Here is a 20984-nt window from a genome sequence, read left to right as displayed (position 1 = left end):
ACATTTCAAAACCACTGGAAACGTTCTAAGTGTACCCAGTGGACACATTCATTGGAAGGAAAAAGCAAAGAAGTTAACTCAAACTGCCACAGTGGTCTGTGCAATACGTGTCAACTCCAAGTCCACCTTGCGTGCAGGAAACTATAGGTTAGTCTCTTCATCCGCAGTAAGCAACCTGAATATCGTCGGGTAGGGACTTGGAACAAACTTGAGGGTCAGTTGTTCCTAGCCCGTGCTTGTCCTCTTGAAATTAAGGAATTCTACATTAACTAGGCACTAATTTTAAAAAAGGTAACAGATGCTATGACCTGTGCACAAGATGGCACTGAAGCAGGCAGTGCAAATTGGATCGGATATTACAAAGATGGTTATTATGCCTGACCATTTTTGAATTTAGAATTTCAAATCCAGCACCAAAGTCAAAATGCTGCCATTTGATAGTGCATTATCATCGCAGGGCCTTTTGTCTTATCAAGCTAGGAAACTCAACGGAATAGAGACACCACTGGCTTGGTAGTCTTGGCTGAGATTTGGTTTTCCTCGCTTGGAAAATTTACAAAAGCACACTGTGAGCAGTGTCTACAATCTCACGTTGTTTCACAGTGACAACTTTGAAGAAATACCACTGTGGTGCGGAAAAAAAGATGGAAATAAACTAACAACTCTGTAACAGAAAAAATTGTTGTTTCTTATTGAATTATTGCTTTGTGTTGCTTGTCAAATGGTCAAAAATATATTTGGACTGCTATTTGAAACATTTGGATATGTTGACCTGGGGGGAAATCTAGTTGGTAAGGAAGTGCGAGTTTTCATTTACTATTTATCATTTCTTTTGAAAATGCATATAAGAGACTGCACAAAATAATATGAAAAACAATTTTTTTTCCTCTTTTTTTTTTCCAGAGTTTTTTGCAATGTTTGACTATTGCCGCGTTGCGCGCGTCTTGAAAAAAGGCTAGGGGGATATTTCCTTTGTGAAGTGACCTAGATGACCTCACCGGAAGTTAACTGTATCAAAGGGAGCCATTTTGTTCGTGACGACAGTTTGGCCATGTAAGAAGTGCTACGTGTCGCCTGAAACTGTGGTTAGTTTTACAGCCAGAGTAAACCTTGCAGTTTGAAATTGTGCTAATACTAGGTGTTAATTATTCATAAGTAGACTTTTGAAGAGGTGATTCCTGCCATTTCTTGCAATTTGGAGACGAAATTTCCAGCTAGATTTTGGATGAGAAATTGGGTTTTTTGGTTTGGTAGCTAGGTTCGCGTGTGATTTGTGTGCACGAATATCTCTCGTCGTGAGAGGTACCAGACTATTCTCTAAAGATTTCTTGGTCTTATCACTCGCGCTTATTCTTAAGTTTAGAGTGAAGCTTTTAAAGCTGAAGTGCACGTTTTTGGTGCATTTTCTTTCGGTTTGTACATATTAATGATATGTGGTTATGCTGAAGTGCCGCTTGGAGGAAGAGAAACGTTTTGGTTTCAATTTCAGGGAGACTTTTGGGGACTGACACATGACTGAGTAAGACTTAGCTAAGGCCTATTTTTGTTGACCAAAATAAACCCTGGTCAGGGTGGTGTAATTGGGCATAGAACTCCTTTTATTTTTAAAAAATTTTGCACATGTCTTATTAATGCCCCTCTGGGAGTTATTATAAAAACTTATATCGCACAGTTGTCACCTCAAATGTGGCCAAAAATCACGCCAATTACCATGATTACATGTACTACTTCCAGAACTGAAAGGTTTTCACAAACCATACACCAAGTTATAGATAGCACTGTACAACCCGCTTTAGCAAAATTTCAGCTCTTTTGCCAACTTACCTTGTCATCACAAACATTTTGCACAAAAAAGATTTCATTCCTCCTATTTTGATGAGGTAATATCATAACACATGTCAGCTGGGGAGGTTTATTCAGCTTATTTATTCTTAAAATGGTGAAATTCACATGTATTTTGCCCATATCCACATATCCATGTGCACTGTGTGTATATGGGGATATTGTACAAATACACGTGACCCGGCCCACTCCATGCACACTGCACAATCGCAAGCACTGCACAGGCGACACCCGCCGGCCTATCCAACGACTTAACAGCGCATGCCCAAGCCAAGCATTTTAATGTACCATGCAGTAATGTTAGTCTGGAACAAGTGCTCATCAACGTGTACGCGTTATTGGCATACCGAGAGCTCCACGTTTTTCATGCACATGGGACAATTGTATGGTTGGGGCAGTATTTTAACTAACACTGCAATGTAGTGTTTGCAGTTTAGTGATCCGAACTGTACATACATGATGATCGGGACTACCCTGATTAATTCTCACGTACGTTGTGTGCAAAATCACTGGCCTGGTCAGTTTTTGTGGTACGCAAAATGCCGAGGAAAGAACGGCTGCAGTCAAAACAGGCCGAAGCCTTTCGACACTCGGCTGCTGATTTGACACTTACAACTGACATGTTAAGTATAATTCGTATTCTACTTTTTCGTAGACCCTGAATCATTTTCATGCGATATAAACAAAAATCGGGATAGCATTAATGCCCAGAACTTTGGTACGCTGATGGCATTAATGCCCTCACGGTTGGCATTACTGCCCTTTATTTCAACCAGTCCACCAATGCCAAATTCAAGGCCTGAGCCTCGATTAATTGAGTTTTCTATTTTCATATCTGCATTTGTTGCAGGAAATGTTTGTGGCATTCTTGTTGCCACGGTAACTCTCTTTTTTGCCCATCTTGGCCTCTCGACCCAAACTCACAAGTGTCACCAAGGGGTATTGACTACTGTTGCCTAGCAACAACCATGGGAGCCAACAGCAGCAGCTTCAGCGAGCTGACCACCAATCCCTTCCTGCAGCGGTTTGTGGGCCAAGAGGTGGTGTCGGAGAAGGATCCCTTCTGGAACCAGTTGTTGTCGTACTCCTTCCGAGTTCCTCACTGTAGCTCAGACGCTCGCCTGTTGGAGGAATCCACACTGCACTTGTGCAAGATGCTTGGTGTGTACCTCTCACGTTCACATGGAGCTTACTCTAAATAAGACATTGTTGACAGTACACAGTCACTATTGTCCATCGTTGGAGAAGTCAGCAGTTTGTTTATTTTGATTCATGCACTTGGACAAAGACGTCATTCAAATAACATTTTTATCTTGTCAAATCTTAGAAATCAAATAAATGAGTTCCCTAGTTTTGTTGCGAATAAGAATTTTTTGCATAAAAGGAGACTAGAGAATTTGTCAGAAAGATGATGCACACGTTTGAGGAGATTTTTCCTGACGTTTTCCAATCTGACTTTTCTTGTTCTACAGCCCAAAACAACTTGCAGTCTGGTAACCTGTGTACGTTAATCAGAGTATTCTTGAAGAGGGTTGCAGAGCTCAAGACTTCAACACAGAAAGAAGAGTAAGATGTCTCACCAGAATTTGATCTGAGACCTTTAACCTGTACCTGTTTTGAGATATGTTGCTTCTTTGCTTCAAGGTCTTGTAACATTGTTGAATAGGTGCAAGAAGTGCCTTTTTCTGAAGCAACATGAAGGCAAAATATTTCGTTGGATCTTTTGTAGCTGTGGTTGATGCTCGTTTGTTGGATATTTCATCACCTTGTAATTTGGTGTCTTTTTGGTGAAATACGATAATCCTGCCTATTGTGGGTTTGTAATGGACTATACAGCAAATACTGTCTTTTCTCTGTAACCAATTTGTGGCTGTTCATAAACATGTATCATGGAAAGGCATCAAAATTACATAGCACGAGTAAAATTGTCATAACTTTCTGATTTTGAGTAATTTTTGTGGAGTTCCAAAAGTGTTTTGATAGAGCGTTGCAGGGGATAATTCTCACTGCCTTCCCTTCCTCGTTTATCTCCCCATCCCAGCCATGTCTTTGTCTGGCAGACGTACAATGCCCTCTTCATCATCCGGAGTTCCCTAAAGTACCTTCTGGAGAATTTCTCTGAGGGGCGTATTGTCCAGCACCTGTCGGTGGTGGTGCCCGACGCGGCGCGGACTGCCGCTTTTCTAGAAGATGGTCTGGATGGGTTGGACATGGCAGATAACGAGAGTAGACCTGTACAAACTCTCTTGGAAGAGTTCCTGCATTCGTTGCTGACGCTCCTGGTTGAAGTACCCGTCCTGTAAGTTATTTTGGATTCCTTTTTCATTTATTTGACTAGGGATTTGACCGAAATTATCAAACCTTCCAAGATCGTTCACAAATAAATCCACCAGGAGGTTTTGTAGGGCTCAGTATGAATAAAACCTATCTCCTGTTGCTTCTCATGGGATGGTATTGAAGTGCTAAGGATGTGCCACTGGTTTCCCACAGAGTGAAGGATTTGGTAGGACCCAGGAAGATTCCATCCAAGAACGTCTGGGGAATTAAGAGTCAAATTGATGTGTTTTCCTTGCATTGAACAAAACTAGGGGTTTTTTTAACCGAATCATGTGCAAATCAATCATGGCTTGGCTGATAACGACCCAAACCCATCCAAAATTGTGTAAGCACCTGTGTCGGATTGTTATAGATTAAGGGTTTGGGTGCTTACGTCTTTTCATAAATTCTCTTACCTTTCGGCCGCTGCAGAAATTTCAGCTACGTACTCCATCTTGAAGCCATCAACACGTTACTGATTGTGCTGTCAGTCCAGATGTTCATCCCAAGAATTGCCCACAAGAGCCTCTTCTTCGATTGCATGATGCAGGGCAACTGGTAAGATAGGTCTAAATGCATTCAGGGAGAACTCCCGCCTGGCCAGTTTGGTGATCTCGATTTTTTTTCTAGCCAGGGAGAATTTGACAAGTTTTCTGTGGCCTGATTGTACATGTTCTTGTAAAATACTTGTGTTTTTTCATCAACAATAATTAAGTTTTTTCCTTTGTTTAACAGAATCCTAGCTTATAATTATTATCAAGTCCCTTGCTTTGTCATTTTCTTGTTAGTGATTTGATAGAATTGGTCACAGGTAAATGTTGTGAAATTTGGACAAGGCTTTGTTTTTTGATGAAGATTTTTAAGGTGATGGAACCGGAGGAATATCTGATATGAGGTTTTCACAGCAGTTATCTCTCTTTCCTTCCAACAGTGCCAAGGATGCCCACATTTTGGTGAAAACCCTCCTGGACCATTTTGTGAAGCACGAGGAGTGTCCAGCAGAGTTACTGAAGCCCCAGGAATCGTCGCCTAGCTTCCTGTATGGAATCACGGCAGCCGTTGCAGGTATAGAATGGACTGTATCCAAGTTTCGGCCATTTTGAATTGAAAGGGAGGTTAACCTTTCATTTTCAGAACCTGAGAGTAAAAATAACTGCAACAAAATACCTTTTATTTCGAATTAATACCTGTTTACATTAAGAATCATTTAGAATTTGTATTAAATTGTATCTAAATGTTTTAAGTCACCTTGATACTGAAAGTGAGGTTGGTAACCCAAAATAGTCTGGCACCACCCCATTTATCAGATTACATTGAATATGATAGATTCAGGGAACACGACTGAAAATGGCTCCCCCCCTTGGTCTGTTATTTCCATGTTTTTAAAGAGTCTCTTAGTGATAGAGAGAAAAATTCCTTCCTAGGCCAGTTTTTGAACCTCTGGCATTGGCAGTAAACACCAGCTTTTCAATACTGAGTGTCCATTTTGGAACTTTTTTTCGTAAGCTGCACTTCGCCCAGAAAATGATCCAGTCATGTAAGAGACCATCTCAAAATGTGTTTCAATTGCTGTTATCAAGTAAGAACAGACGCATCACGCGAAATTTGCAGTTTCACATTGAAATTGCATTCTGGAATTTTAGATGCTTGTTTCAAGAAAAGTTTTGCAAATTGAAAGCGTGAACCTTAATCACTTTTTCCAAAATACCTTTCAACAGAAACACTAGCAGATTTGAATCATTTAGTTACAGGAATACATCAAACTTTGTTACTAAGAGCACTGTTAAAACAAGATTCTGCTTGAAACAAAGACATTTTTAGGGTCATAATACTTGGTTCTTCCTTGTTTTTATATCTGATGATACAAGGTTCCTGTTATAACAAGGTAATCTGTGAAGTCCGAAGGATTGCTTATCAACGAGGGTTTGAGTGTACTTTAGTAAGTGCTTGTTAAATGTCAAGGACTGTCTGGCTGTTTGTTTTTTCATGCAGCGGGCCTTTGGGCAGTCTTAACCTTGGGCTACGGGTCAAGAGGTCATAAACCAGAGCCTGAGGACAGGGGGCTGTTAGCCAATCAGAGCCTTCTGCTGCTGATGGTTCTGACCAATCATTACACACACGACAAAGGTGTGCACAACCCGTATCGGATTGCTCTCTGCATGTTTTCAAATTCGCAAGGTAAGCCAAGCCAGCCAGCCTGCTGTTACTTTGCATGTATATCTTGATGTCCTTGAACAGAAGTACAAAGAAAAATGGCATAAATTTATTTCCTCCGTGCGGTTAGACTTCGGTAGATTTGCAGAATCTCTTCGGCAAGTGTACTTATAGACGTACTTATAGAAATACGCTCAAATTATTATTATTTTTTTTGGCCATTGGTGTTTGATGAGGTCAGCTTTTTTTGCTCAAGATCGTCGTGCTTTTTTTCTTTCAACACATCAGACGGGGGTACACCAGGGGCTTTGGTGCCTCCGTTCAAGACCAACTTTGCCAATCTCTACGATGCTTTCTGTAGCCATCTCAAAGAGGACCAAGCCACCTTGCTCCTGTATTCCCTCCTGCATCAGAACCTGAACTTCAGGACCTACATCCTGTCCAAGACAAACATAGACCAACTGGTGAGCTCCGATTAGCCTCATAATCACCATGTGAATATTTGAAAATCCAGATAACATGAGCCAGTTCTCCACAAAATTTTCAAAGACTCCAGCTCTGTCCGTCTTTTTCTAAACTCCAGTCACCCCGAGAACTTTGTGCAATCAATTTTTACCGAGGAAAGGTTCACCATTTAATATTTCAGGTTGAGCATCTTTAGTAGCAGAGAAAGTAGAATGATTTTTGTGGGATTATTTGGTGTAAAAAGTTATTTTCCAATTTAAAGTTGGGCAACCGACCCCAACAAGCTTGTCAGTTGAGTGGTAAGACATCTTCTTCATTAGCGAGTAGGAGGTTGTGAGTTTGAGTTCAACCCAAGTGAGTTTGCCCCCAAAAAAGAGTGAAATAAACTGATCTTCTCTAATGGGCAAAACCGTACTAGTTTCCATGTTTCCATCTCTACTTGTCTTTTGTCACCGTGTTCTTGATGCAGGTGATACCCCTTCTAAAAATCTTGTACTACGCCCAAGATCGCAACTTTCATCACATTTACATGGCGCTCATAGTGCTGCTTATTCTCAGCGAAGACGACGCGTTCAACAAGAGTGTTCATGAACTGGTGAGTGCATGGTAGTAGGTTGTGGTATGAGGTGGCAGTGATGTAATCGAGTCCATCATGGGTCCAGTCACCAGACCAGTTACAAGTCCAGTCACATGGGTGGAAGATGGCAGAAGGATGTTTTTGTCACAGTTTGTTTGAATAGGGGCTTTGCGTGGTAGCCATCTTGCAGGACAGTTGTTGCGAGGCAACCTCCTTTGTGCATACTTGTGGAATAAAAGCACTGGCCTGCAAGATGGCAGCCATGCAAACCTTCTATAGCTTGTACCTTGGCTGTAGACTGATTTGTGATTTACTGGTAAGGACTATTGATGGACTTGACCACAACACAGTGGTATGGACAGCACACGGGAACTCTAGAGGAAACAGTTTGGCTTTCTGTACTCTGGATAGTCAAAGAATTATGTCCAATGAGAAATTTAACCAAAGGGGGTATCCGCCCAACATGTCCAATTGCTATACACACTCTGGACTATTTTTACCTAACACATCACCCCCCATCTGAAAAGAATTCCTCAGATTCCAGTGAGACAATGACCAACACAAAGCGGGGGGGGGGGTTCTTTCCATCTTATAATATCATATCTTGCTTCATATGCAAGGAAGATCACATGAGTGCCTAGTGTGATGTGTATGTATGAGTAACACAGTGTTTATAGCGGAATGTGCACAAAAGGAAAGTCGAGGAAGAACACGTCAGTGCCCAGTGGGTTGAGTATGTATGAGTGACAACGTTTTTACAGCAGAATTTGCACAAAAGGAAAGTCAAGGAAGAACACGTCAGTGCCCAGTGGGTTGAATATGTATGAGTGACACAGTGTTTACAGCAGAATGTGCACAAAAGGAAAGTCGAGGAAGAACACGTCAGTGCCCAGTGGGTTGAATATGTATGAGTGACACAGTGTTTACAAAAAGAGTGTCTGCCGCCCTACAATTGTACAGTTCTACCTCTTGCGCATCAATACTATTTGGTCCCTGCTTTTACCTCAACCAGGTGGTCAAGAACATCACTTGGTACACAGAGCGAAACATCTCTGAGATAACCCTAGGGGGTCTCATCGTGCTGGTCAGTATTCGGACCATACAGTACAACATGACAGGCATGAGGGTAGGTACTTTGTCTCAATTACCAGCAGCCTCAGATTTGTTTAATTGACGGTGAACATCACAAGCTATCACGTCACAGTGATATGAACACAAAGTGGCAATTTTTCCTCAATTTAATATTGCTTAATTTGGACATTCTCTGAGAAGTCAATATTTTAAGCCAAAGTGACTAAAACATCTGAGATTTAGTATATGTGGCATTTTGTTACCAAGTCCAGACTGGGGTCATCTCAGGTCATGATAGGAGCCCGAGACTTTGACGCAAATCCAAAGTCAGAAAGAGCATCCTGTGGCTACGATGACTAGTAGGGTTACACAAGTAGAAATTATTCAGTTGGGAAATTGCTTGCTCATAGGTGGATTGTATTCAGGAGAGGGATCCATTGTCAAGGTAGATCCAACTTTGTTCCTGTCTTTGTAGTTCAGATTTAAGCCTCACCTGAGTCACCTTACTAAGTCATACAGATCTGTTCTGTATGACAGTGCAACTTACATGACTACTTTTTGCCAAATGTCTAGGTTATTTATACTGAGATTTGCAAGACACCGTGCTCATGTAATATTGCTGCGTGTTTGTGGTTTATTCCTTGGAAAAAAAAAACTTATGCCAGTGGATCTAAGCAAACCATTTGACAGAAGATTAAGTTGAAAAATGGTTTGTTTGAGAAGTGTATGAAGCCTTCATAGGAACATCCATAAGCTCAACTGTGAACTGAACAGTGAACACACAATCTCAACTGGTCTACCTTAGTTGGAATCGAACCACTGACACACATTCTGCATTTGAAAACACTTTAGTGTTCCAAGTTAGCTTTTCATCCATTGACAAAGTCCCTATGAAGAATTCATGGCTATCTGGTAGCCTCATCAAAAAATTCATCACACCTAAGTAAGAATCGCCTGTCACGGATTCCTGTCAGAAATGAAAGGAAGTGATTTTGGTTAATTACAAAGAGAGAAATTGTTCCATAGTTACAGCATTGGGCACAAACTGAGTCATGTTGTGAGGTGAGGGGGACTTTCTGAATGGATTATGGTAGGATTTTCTGTGATGGTTTGTGACAGATGCAAATCCTTACGGAGCCTTTTATGTAATTGTTGAACTTTATACTTGTCTTTCTGAGTTACTAAGGTGTAGCATGATGGCGAGCAATCACTTACAAACAGCACTAGTCATATCAAAGTCTGCGATCATCAAATGCAAAAATAATCAAAATCAAACCAAACAAAACAAAATACCCTAAAAAAAAAAAACAACCCTTTGATCGTTTCCTTCATCCTCATTTTTCTGTTTTTGTCAGTGTTTTAAAGATGTTGGCGTCGGTCGACATTAAAGCCAAGCATGTTGACGTCCTTCACATATTCCTTTGTGGTCTTGTTAATGTTTGAAATTCCATGTGTAGCTTTGCTATGACGAGCTTCCGTTGTTTTCCCAATTAGTGTGAACTTTGCTCCAATCTGATTAAGAATTCATTTCAGGCGCTTTTTTCTGGATGTTTTTCCAAACTAATTTCCAGCTTGTCAAACAGAGTTTCCCTGACAAGACCTTAACAATCTCAGTGTTGAGGATTGGAGGACAGAAACTACTGAAAAATACCAGAAAAAGTTAGTTTCTCGCTGGTGTCTGATTGTTATTTCTTAGTTATTTTCCCCCATTAATTGTTAAATGCAAGGCTTTTTTGCAGATGCCGTCATTTTGTTAGTGACTGTGAAAAACCTTCCCTTATTCCCCCCAAAAACATCAGAGCCAGTGAGTCTGGAAGAAAATGAGGTACTTCCTCCCTCCTTCCAGGTTGTTGAAAAGAATGTTCAGAATTTTGAAAAATGATCCACCTTTAGCCTCAGCTGTGAGGTGAACTCCCACCTCTCCCAATTTGTTCATATCATCATTGATCTTGTATTTCCGGTGTTTGAATGGATCTTCCCCTGCCGCAAACAGATCCAACAAGCACCCGAGGTCCCTGTTTGCGCCCGTCCAGACTTGGTGTCTCCAGTTGACAATATCATGATCCATTGCCCCGCTCCCCTGGCCCACCAGGTGACTCTCAAGAGAAGAAGGTCGGTGCCGTCGCCTGTCGTAAAAATGTTCCCATCACGTCAGCCCATGAGCCAGCCAGTCTGCTCAGGTGATTCGATTATGATGATTTAACCTCCACCGTGTGCGATCCTCTCTTAATCAGCTGGATTACGGTGCGCCCTTCCATCGGGGTGCACCAGTGTCAGACCTTCCTGTGCTAAGAGTGTCACCTCACAGCTACCTGCTCAGTTCTGCTGCGTCACCCTGGTGATGGGGTTTGGATAGTTTTCAGCAGCCCACCTCATCTCCAAGATCAGACTTTCTGACGGCAGGTTGTCAGGTGGCGTCATCGTTATCGTACCGGCTGTCCGGTTACCAAATTATTTGATCCGGGGGGGGGGGAAGATTGAGAAAAAATGGTGTCGTGTTATAGTAGCTTCTCTACTTTCTCCTGACCTCGTCAACTTCCATCTCTACAAGTTTCTTGTGGGCTGCCACTTGTTGATTACATGTGACTTGTCGTGTCCATTGATGGCAGATTTGGCGTAAGTCATTGGTCAAGTAGGTGCCTTGTCATTGGTTTTCATGCTTGTCTATGTTTAAATGTGATCAACTCATTAACAGTGGTCATTGATCAGTCACTAGGTGTAGGGATGTTGACCCTGCTGGACATCTTTGAAGGTTCTTTGGAAGAGAGGGTCTTGTAATGATAGCAGAGGATATAATTTATATCCAATCATAGGTGGAAACATGCAGGATGAAAACATACAGGGGAACATTGGATTCCCAAAAACGATATCCCGTGAAATTTGGGTCCCGTGAACAAGGAGAAAATGTCAGATGATGGTCTCTTCTAGTTAGGGCAAATTACTCCCTTTTCCAAAATCGTCAGGCAATCTTGCGGTTTTGATGGTCGTCTAAACCATTTAAGGGTTGGCGACAGTTGAGGTGGGGGGGTACTCCCAAGACGTTGCATCGGGGCAATGACTTGGCAGAGTTCCTCCCAGAATTTGTTAAAGCAGCAGTTGTTTGGTATTTTCATGACAGGAAAAAGTGTAAGGAGAAGCCTCGAGAAATGTTCAGTGACATGGCAGTGGGGAAATCTTAATTGATGTTGATGAAGATCCTCATGGAAACACAAAGTGGCTAGAACTTACTTCAAATTCTTGCTCAAGTTGGGTTCTAACTTCCCTCATGAGGCAGAGGAGTGGATTATTTATATACTGTTGTGCTTTCTTTATTCTTCTACGGAAAGCAGAAAAATGTTAAACTTGACTATGAACTGTTTCTTTTGAGAAGGTGATTTATTATGCCACCAACTGTTCTTTTAGAGATTGTCCAAGACACAGTCTTCAATCTTTTGTGTTACACTTCGCTTTGTTCACTATAATCTTGTCATGTTCATTGCGAAGTGGTTTTAGGATGCTAGGTAACAGCTTGCTTTGCCTTTAAGCCATGCCCACGACAGAACTGTGGGACGTTGGGTGGAATCACTTCTCAGTCACTGACGCAGACTTGGCGTCTTCTGCAGGCTTGTTAGCACAAAACTCCAAATGAGCTGCGACGTGCGGTTAATCCGGCTGGGATATGTGCGTCAGCTGGCTTATCGGGCTGTCTCTGTACATTACAGTCATTTTTCAGGTGTGGTACAGGGAGCACGAGAGGCTTTGTGTGACAACGAGTTACCAATCCAAACTGTAGGTAATGTAGTTGTCATGGAGACCACCCCCAGGCAAGTTGGGGGGGGGAACAATCAAAAGATTAACCTGGCTAGTATTTTAGCAAGTAGCAACTTTCCAAGTTGGCTAAAGTGTCAGCTTTGGATAATAAACTTCACAGAAGTCTAGCGGGTATCTGCCCATTGGAGGAAGAGAGCAGTTTACTTAGCGAGTCATTGAGTAATCAAGTTGTGACATGCAGCTAACCTGGCTGGGGTGATTTGTGCGTCTACTTGCTCATAATTGGGCTGTCTCTACATTACGGTCAGCTTTCGGGTGTGGTACACAGAGTGCGAGATGCTTCGTGCCACAACTAGGGACAGATCTAAGCTCTGAGTGATGTGATTATCCTGGAGACCAACCCTCAGGAAGATGGAGGGGAAAACAGCTGAAAAAACAAAACTGGCTTGTAGTTTAGCAAGCAGCAACTTCCAAGTTGGCGAAAAAGCAGGCAAGAGTGTTTGCTTGAAGTGAAAGACTCAGTCAAGGTGTCAGACCCGGTCAGAAGGCTGCACTGAAATCTATTGTCTGGGCTTTTCCCTTTTGAAAATACGCAAGCGACACATGGTCAACAGATAACCGATGCAGCCATAGCTCTGGAAGCCCACTTGGGACATGGTCTCATGAAAACATGCTAGCTACATGTACACAAGAATGCAAGAACTACACCAGCCGACAATCACACAAGCTTTGAGATAAATTTAAGCCAAGTATGGAGAAATGTGAGATGTTTTCAGATATTTGTAAACCAGGAGAAAATGCCACAAAAACAAAACTTTCTAACAGTCTCATCTACGGTTTTATGTTGCTACACAGATAAATTTTGATCATTTCTGTTACATGTAAGAAGACAAACCAGACAGGTCCACAAATTGAATTATAATTTTCATGGAAAATTGGAGGACGATTTTAGAATTCACCCTCGTCACAAACATTTTTTGAGAAGGCCCTGTCTTCATGCTCTATCAGCCAGCTGATAAGTTGAGTAACTCCCACTCCAGGGGGAGTAAGGCGGCCAACTTGCAAAGCCAACCCCAGTCACTCTTGAACGCCAGGGCTTCTGCAGATATGGCATTTGATTTCTAACTTCCTCCTCTAAATTGAGGGCGGGCCCCACAGCAGAGTACACTGCAACTTTGTGGGGGGGGGGGGTTGGACCGTCTATTTAATTTTAATGAGGCAAATAGTCTTCACCCTCTGACATTCCCTCCAGAGAAATGAAGGATAGCAGGAATTTCCGGTACGCATATGGCCTATTATGTAAGTGGAATAGCAGAGGGGAAGGCTGGTTTCAATGTTTCAAATTTTTATGTCAAATTTGTAAGAACTAACACACAAATCCAATCATTGCCTTTGTTTTTGAGTGTTCAAGCGGTCTCAACAAAGATTTCACACTATAATGATAGGGCTTCAAGAGAAGGATTTGTCCGGAGTAAATGCATTCAGAGGTTTTGCAAACACTGTCAATTCACAGTTTAAAGGGAAGAAGTTTAACGATACTCACTTCACAGGGTATCTGAAAATGCCACAAGCAAACTATTATTGTTGGCTTGATGAAAGTCATAATCCCATCGAAATATTCACGTGGTTACGTATTCTGAGAGAGTTCGTTGGGATCTTTAGGGATTTTTTGAGCCAAAAATAAACTCTTAAACATGTTTTTAAACATACTCATGAAGTGCATCTCAGTATGCTCACTTGAACGTTCCTTCTGTTTGCTCCGTCAAACATTGTATGTCGGTTATTGTTTTGCTGTGTCAATGTTACGTTGTTTCTCCAGTTTTGTAGCTTAACTTGTTTCTTAATCTTTCTAAAAAAGCTCCCTCATTATATTACTCCTTCCCCTCCCTGACAAAAAAGTTGATTAAAGAGGAAAGTACAATAAATACACCGAGGCGATAAAGAGAGACAGTGCCGCCCATAAGCACCAATTGAGTTATAGGTTTGTCTTCAGGCTCAAATACCATCGGGCTGGTGGGTGTTGCAGGATCAGTCTGTTCACGCCAGGCTGTCTTTTGCCTGGGGACGGCAGGGAAATGGGGGGGGGGGGCTTACCACATTGCAGGCACCTGGGGAATCATCACAGTTTACTCTGGTAATTAACTCCAGCTGGCTGAGTTAGCGCTTTAAAAAAAAAAAATCGTTTGCCTCAGTGTATGTTGCTAGTCGTTTCTTACTGGTAGCCGCAGTTTGTGGGACTGAGCATGCCAAGTTTGGAGGCAGAGAAAAGGTGGTGTAAAATTAGCTGTAATGTTGTGGGAGGGGATTAATTCATGTTGAAGGATAGTTAATAATTCATGAGTACAGTAGGCATAAATTTGCATATTTTGTCAGTTGAGGGATTCTGTAGCTGTTATTATAATGACCCCCTCACGGATCAAGGGTCGGCAGATTCCTTAAGGTACATTCGTAATAGAAACTCTTACCGTTGGTTGTTGGATTCAGTGTCTTCAGGGTAACGGCCATAGTATTGTAACACTTTTTCAAATAAGCCAAACGTAACGCAGATTTCGTTACCCCTGATTGGCAGGCTTATACTTTCCTTAATATATATTGAAGGACAGCACTGACGAGCAGGCAGGTGCTTGCCGTGACCAGCTCATGAGTATTCTCTCTAAAATATTATGTTTAAAACTGAAACCATGTACCTGACATTTTTTTTTAAAAGTCTGTGCAGCCACTTTTTGCTGTCAAAATTAATTTTGCCTTACAACTTGACTATGATCATTGGGAGTTTTCTTAGGTTCCAAGAACCTCTCCTCTGGCCTTGTGCGAGGGATGGATGTAAATTTAAGGAGTGGTTATTCCATAGGGTGGCTGTGAGGCAATGCCTTTGGCTTCAAAGACATTCTTGGCCAGAAGAGAAGAGGATTTCCTTCTGAAAGTTGAAAAGTGGTTGCCAAAAATGAAACAAGATATTGATATTAATAGAAACAATTGGTTTTTTTACTCTGACAGGATAAGTATCTCCACACCAACTGTCTGGCGGCGTTGGCAAACATGTCATCGCAGTTTCACTCGCTGCATCCTTACGTCACTCAGAGAATAGTCAGGTACCATGCCATTGACGGTATTTCATGTCACTGTCTTCTGACAAGAACTCTGACCAAAGTTGCCTATTTTGGTGACTATCATACTACTCGGCCTTTGTAGCTCATAACTCAGCCTGTGTTGCTCAAGACTGAAATTGTGACTCATCCCAATACTCGGTGCATGAGTTTGGTGCCTATGAAACAGAGGATTCAATTTTGTGGTATTCAGAAAAGTCAAATCACAGTCCACAAATCGGGATGGTTTGAGGGTCTGTCGTGCTTTTGACTGGACTGGATAATTGGTAGACATTGGGTTGTGACTTTGATGGCTCGATAAGCGAAACCAGTTGACAGAGATTTCCTCCCACTCATCTTGGCCCATCAAGGATGTCTCCACAAACTGCCAGACGTCGTTACTTGCAGCGTAATGTGTTCATAAATTTACCATGGGCTTATTCACTGTCAAACCTCTTCCCAAAAAGATGGGGATCGTTACTGTACCTTTCTTTTCCTGACAGTAATTAGTTTTCCACCAAGAGGAAGGGCACGACATCTGGAGAATTTGGTTTGGAGCTTGCTCGGAATTAAATCAGTGAAGTTGTCTGATCAGTCCCCCCCCGTGTTTGAAAGCTAGGAAATATGCGTGAATATGAAGCGAGATTTTTCCTTCTTGTTGATGTGTGTTATACAAGTATATGTAAAAGTGTAACTTTTTTAATAAATCGTGCCAGGTTTGTGATTTCGATCTTGGTGTCGAGTAGCAAAAGGTCAAAGAACTCTCTAGAATGGGTCTGATTCACTTTGTACTGACTCAGATAATTTATGCTCCATGGGCTTGGAAGGATTTCAGTGCGACCCCCTTCTCCCCAACCTGATGGCCGCCATTATTGTTCTAAATCCTTGGCATGCCTGTGTGTTGGCCAGCGTCTATAGTACTCAACCTTACAAGATCCCTAAAGAGGCAAAGTTGAGATTGAACGATTTGGGAAAGTTTGGACAAATGTTTGATGATTCCCTTTTTTTTTTCCGCAGCATGTTTGAGTCTCTGACTAAGAAGCATGATCGAATCGTTACCCAGCTTCGGGAGCGAGCAACAGAGGTCCAGTCTATGGAAGAAGATCCTGAATGCGAGATCCTGGTGAGAGAAACGTCCAATCACAGCCTGACTTCTCCCCGTTTGTCTTGTATCCCGTGTACGGGAGAAACTCACAACTTTGAACAATTCAAAGATCTTATTTAATCTTTTACGTCCAAGAACAACAAATGATCCAGTTTGTAAGTGTTCACGTAATGCTGCAACCTGTTTATTTTTTTGCTGCGCAGCTTAATTCTTTCTGAAATTAACAAAACTTAATAAGGCCCAACAGGCAGGATTAACAATGACCCCGTGCCCTCATTGTTATGTTCTCATTTTAAACACTACATGTTGCTGTCTTATTTCTCTGGTCAGCTTTCCGATCTTGCTGTCTTGGAGGATAGCATCCGCATGGTCTTGGAGATCATCAACTCCTGTCTGACTAACATGTTGCCCCACAATCCTCACCTCATCTACACGCTCCTCTACAAGTGCGAGAGGTTTTCTGGGTTCAAGACGCATGCCAAGTTCTATGACATCATCCAGAATATCGACACAGTAAGTTGTGAAAGTTCGTGTCATCTTTGATTGTATTGCAACCGAATCATCTTGAATCAAATAGCACCTGACTGACTCGTACAATAGATGTGATAGTGTGACTCACATAAGACAAATCCTCAGGAATTCTCAGCATCCATCCTCAGGCAACGTGAATTTTCCTGTATTTTAGAGTGATTCCTCACATTGCTACTGCTCTCGACATAAAGTTATAATTACACACATTCGATTCTGAGCAGTTATCCTGATTTATATTTTCTTGAAACAAAAATGTCAAATTTCTAGCTCCGAATTGTCCGAATACTGCGCCTTCAATTTTGGCGTTTTGCTTTTGTCCGTCCAGGTCCTTGCCTATTTCACGCAGAGACTTGAGCAGAATGAGCACCACAACTTGACGGTCCACCAAGTGCTCGACATCATCAAGCAGGGCATACTACAGTGGCCTAGAGACCGGCTCCGGGTAGGTGGCATGGAATTAGGGAGTAGCATGCTTGATCACCTGAACCACAGAGACTCTGCAGTAGTCTGCCGTGGTTCATTGAGATCGAGTGACTTTGAAGGAGGAACAGGAACAAGTCTGTGCACCTGCCTCGTGATGAAAATACCAGTGACAATGATGCGCATTTCTCTAATCGAGGTTGTGAGCAAATTATTCAGAGTTTGCTCAAAGTTGTCTTAGAAAAACAAAAATTACAATGTGAGAAAACAAAATATAGGTGTAGGTCCCCCGGGACTGCTTTTAAGAATCATTTTTCATTAGAAGCAGTGTATACAGAGACAAAATGACCTTTGAAAACAAAATGAATGCCTTTGTTACTCGAAATCTAAACCTTTTGGAATGAAAATTTCTTCTCCCTTTTTCTCCCAGAAATTTCCAGACCTGAAATTCAAATACGTGGAGGAGGACCAGCCAGAGGAATTCTTCATTCCTTACGTGTGGTCTTTGGTTTACCACTCCTCTAACCTATACTGGGATCCAGACAGGATTGAGTTATTCACCCTGAACTCCAGCTAGGATACGGTCCAAACAAAAGCAAGATGTGATACGAAGGAAGGTAGGTGACCAAACCTACTCTCTCTTCTTTCTGCAACGATGTGATGTGTTTAATCATTTGCGTTTGTGCTGCGGACAGCAGAAAGCTTGAGTTCCCCCAAATGGAATTGGCGGGTTTTCTTACGACGGCTTTTGTGTGTATCGGAATTTGTTGGGAGAATGTATTTGCCATTTGAAGGGCTGCTTTAAAGTGGGCATCTTTGGAGAAGATTGTGTCAAAAATGGAACCGTCGAGGATGTTGTGCTTCTTACAGTAGTCAAGAGATGAAAGGATGCACCTTTGAATCTGGTGAGGAACGTGACAACTTGTTTGCTCATTGATGAGAGTGTTATCAGAACTTCTGCCTAGTCGGGCATCAGAACAAATGTCGGCAGGATACAGAATTATACATTGGCTGGATGTCATGTGGATGACACAACCTTTGTTTCTCTATGCTGCTCGAAGTAGCCGAGGATTTTGACATCCGTATTCAGCCCTGTTTAATCTTTTTATTTGGCACGGAGACTGAAATTGACGCGACTGATGACTTAACCTGGCTTGGCCTTACCTGTGCAAAGCAATCAAGTCCGTTGCAACATGTGAAAAAAAGTGCTTGGAATGTGATTTGTAAGCACAGACTCTGATATCGGTTGTCCTGTCATGGTGTGGATTCAGCAGTGTAAATAATCATGATTAAAGTGCACTATGAACAAAGGTGCAACACAGGTGCAACTTGAAATTTTGATTAGTCACAGAGGAGTGGTTTGTGACAAGATTCATCAAACAGGAATTTCCCACGAGGAGAAAGGACACGAAAATGAACAGCCACTTATCTTGAATAAGTACGAAGAAAAGTAGCCTTTTGGAGGTATTTTATTCCTTTAATATCAGCTGCTCTGGTTGGTAATGCCACCGCTAAGCATTTTCATCTGTTCAACCTTTGACTCGTGAACTTGAAAACACCGTCTCAAAGATGACAATGATACAGTGTAAGCAGGTGGAAAGAGGTGGCGTTGGTCATGCAATTAACCAGCCACCTTGCTTCCACTTGCTAATGTGACTGAAGAACAGCCCAACCTCTTGACCAGTGCAGGAGACTTACAAGAGGTCCAAGTAAACAAACGATCAATGAAAAGAGCCGTGCAATGAGAAGTAATTGTATAGAGCAGCTTCAGACTTACAGAATGCCATGGATTTGGCATCATCTTCCAGATTTTTGTTGGTTTCTTCTTTCTGAGAAGCCAATCCAAAATGGTTTTGATGACGACTTTTGTTTCTGATACAAATGTAGTGTGTGTTTTCATTTAACATAAAGCATCACTGTGAGTGATATTTGTCTGGTGCGAGATTCTTCAACAGTCTTGAAGCCTTAGTCCAAGATTCTCAATTTGCAAGGGCAACATAGACTATACAGACTCAAAATTCCATTTTGTAATATAAAATCCTTGCTCAGCATTTTCTTAAATTGCTTACTCTGGAAATGAAATTCCAAGTCGCTTTAGGTTGTCTTTTCCTAAAAGTTCAAACATTTGTGCATAAATCCATGGAATATTTAGTTATTGGTGTGTGAGCCTATCACAAGTCATTCAGTTTTAGCCAATTCACAAGCCATTGAAATGAACCGCGACAGAAGCATTCCTTTGTTCTTGTTCATCCTGTCTTGTGAAGTTGGAAAGAGTTCGTTTAGAAACCACACAAAAATGGAACTAGGTTAAAAAGCACCTCTAAGGAAACATGTTTTCAACTCAACGATAACAAGCTAAAAGGGCTTGCATGCCAAACACTGGCTACATGCATTATTTGGTATGCACAGGGTCAATCCACTACGAACACAGGGCGAGGGCTCCCCTCGTTTTCTCTGTTTTCTCCAAATGACGCAAGCTACATTCAGAATTTCGCATCTTGGCATGAACAGAAAAAGCCCAATAGCTTGTTGAGTTCTGAAGACAAATGACACTGCATTCTATTTGGATGCTTCCATACTTATTTGAACAGATAAAATCAGAGAAAGCATGTTTTCCTAAGAGGTGCTCTTTAAATTTATCATATCTCAGTGTTCAACTTCTAGATTTGCTTGAATTTTGCTCAGCTGGAAAAAAAATAGTAGTATTTTATGGTGTAATAGGTATTCTACAGAAAGAAAGTCATTGACATAGTGTGTGGCATCATTTGGGGAGAAGTTTGTTTTGTAAGTTTTATAGTGTGTTCTATCAATCAGAGTATACTTTTGTCACTCTTTAGCTGTTGCAATTTCATAAACTCTGAGTTATGTCTTCTGTCCATGTGCATGTATTGACATGTAAGTGTTATTTTTGGAGCATGCATGTACATATCTGTAAATGCTGTACCATAGTAAATGAGTGCATTTGGCAATTTTTAGAATGTTGAAGAGAAAACATTCCTCCCTGAAACTTGCAGAAATTTCTAGTCAAGCTGACTGCGTTTTCAACTGCAAGGGAGCTGTTGAGTCCTAGCAGTTTTCAGAATTTTATTTCAGATTTTTTTGTTCATGGGACTGTTTTATTTGCATTTAATACCAGATATGTTTTTTGAGCTTCACATACTATTTTGGACTTCACAGATTGTCTTGCCTTATGTATGTTATCACAACTGTGCTTGTTAAAGAACATTCGGTTTATTAAGTTGGAGCTACTTTAAACTGGTAATTGGAACATATCTACAGATTACGCATACGACTTAAAACATTTGTAAGGAAGTAGAACTCTCATTGTTGGAAATTATTGCGAGCAATATAAGACTGATATGGTACATGAAGAATCCTTGTGATGGGCTGATGTTCTTTGTCTTTTGACTGCATTTTGCTATGGTCTTACCTTTTTGGGTTGTCACTGTTAACAGTGAGGCCAATTTCATAGAGCTCCTTAAGCACAAAATTTGCTTAAGCGTGAAAAACCTTGCTTGACAAATCAGGTTAGCAGCCAAAACTCCATGTGATGTTGTTTTGGAATGGTATTCACCTGTCGTTTGGTTATTACATGACAATCACCTAGATTTGGAGCTGGTAACCCTTGTTTTTTAAGCAAGGTTTTTGTGCTTAAGGAAATGTTGTG

The 20984-nt window shown here is 41.5% G+C and overlaps 1 protein-coding gene across 2 annotated transcripts; it reads left to right on the top strand.

The window, feature by feature from the left end:
* Positions 1 to 981: 981 nt before the first annotated feature.
* Positions 982 to 20691, top strand: LOC110976730 (dymeclin-like). 2 transcript variants are annotated; one of them, XM_022230275.2, is made up of 15 exons: positions 982 to 1085; positions 2693 to 3003; positions 3315 to 3408; positions 3884 to 4141; positions 4591 to 4716; positions 5090 to 5223; positions 6151 to 6336; positions 6601 to 6776; positions 7247 to 7372; positions 8367 to 8480; positions 15173 to 15267; positions 16279 to 16384; positions 16697 to 16879; positions 17223 to 17339; positions 17748 to 20691. In XM_022230275.2, exons 2-15 carry the CDS (start codon positions 2811 to 2813, stop codon positions 17892 to 17894), a joined length of 2055 nt encoding a protein of 684 aa, XP_022085967.2. In that variant the 5' UTR covers positions 982 to 1085; positions 2693 to 2810; the 3' UTR covers positions 17895 to 20691. The 2 variants fall into 2 exon arrangements, with proteins under 2 accessions (XP_022085967.2, XP_086996247.1); XM_087140121.1 differs by lacking the exon at positions 982 to 1085 and adding an exon at positions 1325 to 1519.
* The last annotated feature ends 293 nt before the right edge of the window (positions 20692 to 20984 follow it).

This window comes from Acanthaster planci, linkage group LG08, assembly GCF_054643075.1.
Source record: "Acanthaster planci isolate LZ-2023a linkage group LG08, COTS_SCS, whole genome shotgun sequence".
NCBI classification, from domain to species: domain Eukaryota; kingdom Metazoa; phylum Echinodermata; class Asteroidea; order Valvatida; family Acanthasteridae; genus Acanthaster; species Acanthaster planci.
The sequence above is the reverse complement of the archived record's forward strand: the minus strand, read 5'-3'. Positions and strand labels throughout refer to the sequence as shown.

What these genes read in the sequence shown, in the direction of transcription:
- LOC110976730 (XM_087140121.1), top strand. An exon ending in GCACTTGTGCAAGATGCTTG is followed by an intron (nt 3,004 to 3,314) that starts GTGTGTACCTCT and finishes CTTGTTCTACAG; the next exon opens with CCCAAAACAACTTGCAGTCT. An exon ending in ACAACATGACAGGCATGAGG is followed by an intron (nt 8,481 to 15,172) that starts GTAGGTACTTTG and finishes TTACTCTGACAG; the next exon opens with GATAAGTATCTCCACACCAA.